Source organism: Lactuca saligna, chromosome 3 (assembly GCF_052625555.1).
Source record: "Lactuca saligna cultivar CGN05327 chromosome 3, ASM5262555v1, whole genome shotgun sequence".
Taxonomy (NCBI): Eukaryota; Viridiplantae; Streptophyta; class Magnoliopsida; order Asterales; family Asteraceae; genus Lactuca; species Lactuca saligna.
The window spans coordinates 42,217,133-42,225,978 of NC_136419.1; the positions used below are offsets into that span (position 1 = coordinate 42,217,133).

Consider the following 8,846-nt stretch of genomic DNA (forward strand, 5'->3'; position numbering starts at 1 on the left):
ACATAGGTGGTGAATTAAATATCACATTATTCCTGTATCTCCATATGAACCAAATCATAGTCAACACAATAACATCCAACACCTTCCTCTTCTTGACATTAACCCTAATCGATTCAACCCAATAAAATAACTCCAAAATATTAGAGAAAAGAGGGAAAGAGATTTCCAACCACTTAATCACCTGAATCCATATCTGATTCGCTACATCGCAAGAAACAAACACATCATTCACTTCCTTACTAGCTGACATACACGTAACACACATCACCGAGGGAAAATCGATGATTTTGACATCCAAGTTGTTCCTAGTAGGAAGTCTATCCAAGAGAACACACCAAAGAAGAACATTAACCTTGATCGGAACTAAACAACGCCATCTAGTAGCAATAGAACCAGAAGGAAGGGTACACTTTTCTATATAACACCTAGTACTACCAACTGTAAAGTCTTCATATCTCTCTAGCTCCTACTCCCACCTATCACTGCTATCCGAGAACACCACCTGAGACAACATCCTAATTAATTATGCAAGTTGATCAGCAGAAACACCACCCGTGATATCCATACCCAAGCCCAAAACTAATCATCATTTTGCCATCTATCAGCCACAAAACAATCTTTTTGAGTCTCCAGTGCATAAAGCCTTGGAAATTGAACCATTAAACTCACATTCCATAACCAAACGTCGTGCCAAAACCAAGTACCATTCCTATTCCTCATTGATTTTCGTAAAAAAGAATGGGGCAAAACCGCATCAACATGTAACTTATCCCACATCTTCAATATAGACAACCACACTCCATGACCTCTTGGCATAATATGAGAGGTACCAATAAGCCCTTGAGAATATATACTTCTAATCACCTTAATGCAAATGGAGTTTGTATCAGTATGGAATATCCATTTCCACTTATAAATAAAAGCCAAATTAAAGACCTTCAAGCTACCAATCCCTATATCTGTGTAATTTAACACCAACTCCCACATGACTTAGGAAATTTTCCATACCTTTTCCTCAGCACCCCAGAAAAATCAAGATTTCAAGGATTCAACCATCCTATACACAACCTCAGGAGCCTTGAACAACGACATATAGTAAATACCAAGGCTACCAAGAACAACTTTTGACAGGGTTAATCTGTCACCTACTAAAAGCAACTGAACTTTCCAAGTAGCAATCCATTTCTTAAACTTCAAAATAAAATTACCCCAACTATCAATTCTACCCATATTCACCCCAATAGGAAGACCCATATACGAGAAAGGAATGGAAGCAGAAGAACATCCCATACACGATTTCTACAGATTAATGCATAACCCATAAGCTAAATAATAATAGTTAAGAACCAAAATTAGGTTAGCAATATTTGTTTCCTCCCATTCACCTAAAAATAGAGCATCATCAACATAAAAAATATGAGATACAACCACATGATCATTTCCAATAGAGACACCATGAAACAAACCCTGATTCACCGCATCTTCCAAAGCCATGTGCAGACCTTCCATAACAATAATAAAAAGAAAAGGAGACAAAGTATCTACCAGCTTAAGATCCCTCTATAAAGTGGATTATTGAGTAGCTGGCCCATTAACCATAACTGAAGCACAAGAGGACTCTAATATAGATTTAATCCAGCTAATCAACTTCTGGTTAAACTCATAAACTCCATTAACTTCAAAAGATACTCTCAGCTCACAAATTCGTAAGCTTTATCAAAACTTTAAATATGAAAGCCTTCTTCTTTTTTTGCTTGTACCACTCAAACACTTCATTTACCAATAAAGGGCCACCAAAAATGTGTTTGCCCTTGATAAAAGCAGACTGCTCAGAACCGACAATAATATCAATAACCATCGTCGATCGCTTAGCTAAAAGCTTCGCCATAATATTATAGGCACCCTAATTAGGCTAATAGGCCTATACACTGTAATGCACGTATAATTATATTTCTTTGGGATTAAAGTTAGAAAAGAATAATTACATCCGTATGGGATATAACTAATCTCTGCGAACTACTGAACATACTTGCAAGCATCATTTTTAATAAGATCCCAAAAATGTTTAATGAAAAGAAAAGAAAACCGATCAGGACCTGGGGCACGATCACTCCCAAAAGACTGTACATCAGTCCTAATCTGTTACCCTACTCAATCTGAAAGCATGATCCGAAGAAAGTTTTTTTAATCGAGAGTTAGGGAAAATAACTGAAGCATCATTAAACCGCTTAAATTTATCTTTGAAAAACTTAAGAAATTCATCTTTCACTTGAATGGGATCAGTATCCATGAACCACCACCATTAGTCTCAGCCTTTTGAGAAAGATCATTCATTTTTATCCAAATCAACAAGCTTTTTTTTACAATATCAACTCTAACCATCACCAAATTAGGGTTATTCATGCCGCCGTCAACTTCCTTGTCTATCTCATCTAATTGCTCCAATAAATTCTTCCTGAGACCACAATTTTGATCAAACACGGCCTAGTTCCAAACTGTCAACATTTTTCTATTAAGCCTTTAAGTTTATTTTTAAAGATAATAAACCTATTGGCATTTTGTTCAACATCAAAACCAACAACTGATACTGAGTTAAATTACTTCCACATCTCTTGCCTAAGGAAAAAATGACAACGATTGATATTCTAAAGTTTTTAAAACGTGTTGATTGTTTTCCTATTACATCTATTGCATATAGAATTATGTTGACTATTTATGTTAGTGCGCATCTGTAGAACAGAGTTTTTTAAAATCAAAGAATTTGAAGTGCTATTTATTATCTACAATGACTCAATAACGACTTAATGGATTGACTTTGACGACGATTGGGTGTAATATGTTGGATAAAATTACCTAGGAAGATGTTATTGAAAAGTTTGTTTCAACGAATACTATGAGAATGACTGTTTTCAAGTAGAAACCAATTTCTTTTTTGTGTATTATTTTTAATGAAATTTATTTTTATATATTTGCAATAGAAAATCAAAATTTATCATTTTTTAATTTGCTTAAATTTAATATCTTTCTATTTTAGGGCTTATATATATATATATATATATATATATATATATATATATATATATATATATATATATATATATATATATATATATATATATGTTCAAGTTCATTTGAGACCATTCTAATTTTGTAAGTCCATGAGACCAAATCTAAAAATAATTTTAAAATGCAAAATAAATGGAAAAATCCAAAAATTCTTTTTTTAAATATTATTTTCGGAACTTGAATTAACTAAGAGTTAAAAAAAATAATAAAAAAAATCCAATTTTTTTTTAAAAAATACGTGAAATATTCTAGTAAAATATTACACTGACATATTCTAAAAAATAATTTTAAAATGCAAAATAAATGGAAAAATCTAAAAATTCTTTTTTTAAATATTATTTTCGAAATTTGAATTTACTAAAAAAATAAAAATAAAAATAAATTAAAAAAAATCCCGGTTTTTTTTGAAAAATACATGAAATATTCTAATAGAATATTACACTGTACATATTCTAAAAAATAATTTTAAAATGCAAAATAAATAGAAAAATCCAAAAATTCTTTTTTTAAATATTATTTTGGGAACTTGAATTAACTAAAAAAATAAAAAATAAATAAAAAAATGCGTTTCACTGTCTCACAAAATTAGACCGTTTCACATGAACCTAACTATATATATATATATATATATATATATATATATATATATATATATATATATATATATATATATATATATATATATATATATATATATATATATATATATATGGTCTTCAAAATCTCAAGCTGATCCTGTTCTAATTTTAAGCATGCAATCGACTTGTTGAAAATTAAATTTTATTGTTTTTTTTTTCCTATAAGCTAATTGTTTTTTATCATGAAATTAATGTAGCATACAAAGGTTTTTCTTTACATTTACATTTTAATAGTTAATCTGCCCAGCACCATTGTTCATTTCTTACAAACTCAAATGTTTTTCTATCAGATTCATAAAAACCAATTTTTTTAAAAACCTAATCACTCGATAAACCAATGATAATAAACTTTTCGCCTTTATTTTACAATCTTTAAAGAGATTTAGTATGTTAAAAAGGTAGGAAATAGTTTGACATTATGTTAAAATGAAGATAGCTAACATGTATACCTTGTGCATTGATTGCTTGTCGAATCAACACTCTTTCCATTTTAAACACATGGGAACATATGGTGCAAAATTTGGTACACTTAAAGAGCGAGTGGTTGGTATTACACTAAATGAACCCACAATACCCTAAAATAAAGAAACCAACAAAAAATGAATTGAAAAGGGAAAGAATGTGTGTACTAATTGTTAGGGTAGGTTATGCCTAATTCTATTAAATGAGAAAACCACTCTTGATTATATAACTTCGGATTAGATTTCAGTTAATTAGGGTCGATCAAAACAAATATTAAGTCGGTTTTGGAAAGGAAATATGCCTTACAAAAATATATAAATTATAATAATAATAATAATAAAAAAACCCTAAGAGTATACAGTCTATAAATAATTCTCTATTGCAAAAGGTTAGATTTGAAGTTTTGACACCGACCATTGGTGCGACTAACGATTGTGGCATTGGTAGGCAAGTTAGTAGTTGGATAATTTTATAGTCAGATTAACTTTGATTATACGTAACAATGCATTTTTGGTTTGTAAAAGAAAATTAAAAAAAACTAATTTATATATATTTTTATAATTTTTTTAGAATGACTAAATATAGAATAAAGAAACCCACTAGCAACAAGTTAGAACAAAACACAAACAATTACAATGAGAAATTTGTTGGATTAAGGTGTCTAAAGTCCTAATTAAATCGGTAAAATATTAAAGAATAAATGTAAAGTTCTTTTGTGGTTGTTCTTATAAATAGAAAATGAGAGGGAGATAAATGATTTGTTACTTTATTATTTAATTAATATATTATTTAGAAATAGTAATAATCAATGAAAAGCAAGTAAGAAGTTTAAGAAATCAAGCAATGTGTAATCCACTCTCAGCTGCAATATAAAATATTTAGTAAAGTAAGCCAAATGAAGAAAATATGTATTTCAGCCGATGAAAACCAAGAATTGTTCAAGTGGTTGTTGTAAATTAGTATGTATATATAATTAATTAAAAACAATTAATTTGAAATTAATATTAGGTTAACTATAACTAATTAAAAATGCAAGGGTTGAGTTGTAACTATTCAATAGTCGGACAAAAGAGAGGATCTAGAACCTTTTTATATGGTGGATGGTTTTGAGATCCCAATATATAGTTTTTGAAAGACTCTAACTGATAAAAGGAAACTAGATAATTGCTAGATTATACTATTATTATTTTAAATTCAAATAAAAGGTTTTTGGGACTATCAAACATTGGATTTTCGTCTATGTCATCATCACAAAGAGTTTTTAAAAAGTTTCAAAATTTACCCTTAAGTTTTGGAATTTAAATTATTGATTAAAAAGATTTTATTTGAAATAATTAAATTCTAAATACTAGAGTTTTAAAAGTTTAAAATTCAAACCTTATATTGTTATAATATTAAAATATTAATACTTATATTTATGTACAAGACAAGTCAGTTTTACCGTTAGTAGGCTTGATTCACGAAGCTAATCTATAAGAGGGTATAAGGAAACTGCCTATAAATAAGCAGTTGAATGGGTGTCCACTCTCACCCACGGCTTCCTTGAGTGGTGGAGGGTCGTTATCCGAACGGGTAAGATAGGATAACTAATTCCTCATTAATAAGTATAATGGCCTTATAAAGTAACTAAGTGTTTTCATAAATTCCCAATCTTAATTAGTTTAGGAGAAATGTGAAAATGATGTTATTCCATGAAATTGCACTTTGCAACTTGCCAACTTGTTAGTGAAGCGTGTGTGGCTAACCGTCACACTAATTTGGGACTAACAAGGGAGGAAAAGGGTAGCTTGATGTTTATCAAAGACAAATGGAGCGTGTGTGGCTAACCGGTACATTGATTAGGTGATAAATAACATTCAGAGTAGCAAGCATATCTGCATGGTTTTTCACATTGTAACGACCCAATTTTCAAAAGGAATTTTTCATTTTTGGACTAACCAAAATACTGTCCATAAACCATGAAATCCAAAATACAATTGTTTTCAAAACTCAAATTAAGTACAATTTTATTTCAAATCATCAGAGTGTCCTATAGAAAACACTTGAGAGAGTGCACGTTGCACCATCAAGCCTTACCCTTTCCCTTTGACCAAAAATACCTTGCGGTTAAGAAGTTTTATGCGGATGGATTCGGAGGGATGCATAAAATGAGCATTGTTCAAAAGAAGTGGGCGAGTGTTTATGAGGATTGCTAGTATTTAGAATTAGGGGGTCCTTAGGAAAAAATTTAGACACAAATGCATGTGTTGCGGTCTTGACATAATGGTTGGGTTTGATTGAGATTGTCTTATGTAATATTAGTGTGCTAAAATTCAGTTTTGCTTGGGGGCAAGCAAAAGTGAAGTGTGAGGTATTTTGATATGTGCCTATTTAGCAATATATTTAGTATAGATTTTATTATTTATTGGCTAATTATTTGCAATTTATGGACAAAAGGTACTTAACTGTGTTTAAATTATATTTTTCAGTCCAAAAGATGTGCTTGAGAGCAAAAGGAAGCAGGATATGAAATTGGAAGTTCGGGAGTTGAAATAAAGAAGAAAAATGTTGAAAACAAGAAGAACTCGGCGAGTCGGATCGAAGGTTCGCGAAGCTATAGAAGTCCTTGCCGTACACGGATTTTTAATGAGGGACTCGGCGAGTCGGTACCTTGACTCTACGAGTCAACTCTGTTTCCAGAAAACTATAAATAAAGACTTTAAGACCGAGACCAAAGACTTTTGGAGAACCCTAAGAGGCTAGGCTGCGATTGAGAACACGGTGGAAGCTCTGGGAAGTGAAGAATCAACGCTACGTTCGATTTTAGGGAGGATTAAGGCAATTCTTAGTTTATTCTCACTTAAACCTTTGATTGAATCATGTTTAGACTTATGAATTTCGTTTCTGTGTTTATTGTTACTGCAATTATGAAATAAAACGTTTGTCTTCTATTTAGGGTAGATGATTTTGTGAATATGGATTGGTTTTATGGTTAGGATTAATTTAATTTGGTGATTTTGTTTTGTTAAGCTTGTTAAAGAACCTTATGTGTTAATTACAACTATTTTCAGCTAATTGTCCAGCATATTAAGTTGCATGAACATCTCTTAATTGCTAAGTCGTATGATTTATGTGAAAACATAGTTATATGCCTAGGAATAGTGAACGTGAAACTAGGGTTAACTAGAAAATAGATAAATTAATGTGTGAGCTTGTGTGAAGAACAATCAACAAGAGGTTAATTGAACGACCAACTTAATTAACCATTACAAGTGTTACTTAACCTGAATTAATTAACTAGGGAACTTATTAATTTAGACAACTGGTCACTACTTGAATTAATCTATTTTCTTAGGACTAGTAATAGCGAACGTGAACCTAATCACCTTAATCGGTAGCTAAAGAAAATTAATTCGATACATTTACCATAAAATCAATCATAGGATCAAATGATTCGAACCTAAACAGAAGTCCTCTTTATTATTTGAATTTAGTTGCACTTTAATTGTTTAGCTGTTAACTGTTTTCTTTAAGTGTTAGTTGAGTATTTAAGTTTCTAGTCTTGCAAAACTAGAGAAAACCCTTCTTTTAATTACTTGCTTTTATTTAGATAACCCTAGTAATTAGTTTAATTTCCATTCCATGAGTTCGATACCCTACTTATTTAACTATACCACAATTGATAAGTTCACTGTCTTTGTGTGTTTAAATTTCATCTTAAAAGTAGGACTAAAACACGGTTTATATACACATCATACATCCATTTTGGTGACAAAAATGGTAGTTAGAAAGGTGGTTATAAGACACAACCGAATCTTACATCATAATAATGTCCCCACTTGTTTTGACGGGAAAATAAGTATCCATACTCTTTCATATATACAAATCTATTTAGGTTTCGGGGTGCTTCCCCAAGCTTCACAATGGTCTCTGCCCCCTTAGACCCCCGTCAGAGCGTTGCATCCGGACCCCCGTATTCCCCGGTTCATATTTATCACTTCAAGTATGCACCCGCACCTGTGGTCTCGATGAGTAAATATAATTCAGTCTATCTCAATATTAATAATAATTAAACTAAATATTTTAATAAAACTAAAGTTATCATTACAAAATAAATAAATAAAAGTTTTTATGGTTCCTGATCATTCTTATGTGTCGAATAATATTAACATTTTAACCGTTAGTAATGATTTATATTTATTAATGTGTTTTAAGTTGAACCAATTAAGATACTTTGTGTTAAAATTTAGATTTAGATAGCTTAATATAAGACCATTGAAAATTAATAACGGTAAGATTAGTAGTTTTTTAAACAACAAACAAAATGTATAGTTCAAACTCTTTCTGTATTCATGGGCAACTAGAATCATTTATTTATGCATTCATGAATTTGGTGTCCACAATTACGAAAGTTAGTACCTAGTAGCCCCAGCGTATGACACTACCAACCTTATTTATTTTGTAGGTAGTTCTGTTTTATCTTTATTCTATCAAAAGTAGTGGTTCATCACGTCTTCAAAATACGTTTTGGGTTAAACAGTTGTACGAATTAAAGGTGAGTACACTATATAATTATGGTGAGAGCCACCTAAGTTAAGTAGGTTGTGGATATCATGTACTTTGGTATTTTGTAGTGTTGTCTTCTTCTTTAGTCTTTAGACTTTACCTACCTCTTTTGCTTCTTGTTTCTTTCAGGTTTCC

General features: G+C 30.8%; 1 protein-coding gene across 1 annotated transcript; it reads right to left on the reverse strand.

The window, feature by feature from the left end:
- Positions 1-579: 579 nt before the first annotated feature.
- Positions 580-1,494, reverse strand: LOC145035423 (uncharacterized). The gene is made up of 3 exons (XM_078983967.1): positions 1,348-1,494; positions 1,104-1,299; positions 580-959 (listed from the first exon to the last, which is right to left on the reverse strand). Exons 1-3 carry the CDS (start codon positions 1,492-1,494, stop codon positions 580-582), a joined length of 723 nt encoding a protein of 240 aa, XP_078840093.1.
- Positions 1,495-8,846: the final 7,352 nt, after the last annotated feature.

Coding starts and splice junctions, on each gene's coding strand:
- LOC145035423 (XM_078983967.1), bottom strand. CDS start 1,494: ATGGCTTTGGAAGATGCGGTGAATCAGGGTTTGTTTCATGGTGTCTCT. Junction 1,300..1,347: donor ATATTGCTAACCTAATTTTG/GTTCTTAACTAT, acceptor ATTAATCTGTAG/AAATCGTGTATGGGATGTTC. Junction 960..1,103: donor AGTTGTTCTTGGTAGCCTTG/GTATTTACTATA, acceptor TAAATTACACAG/ATATAGGGATTGGTAGCTTG.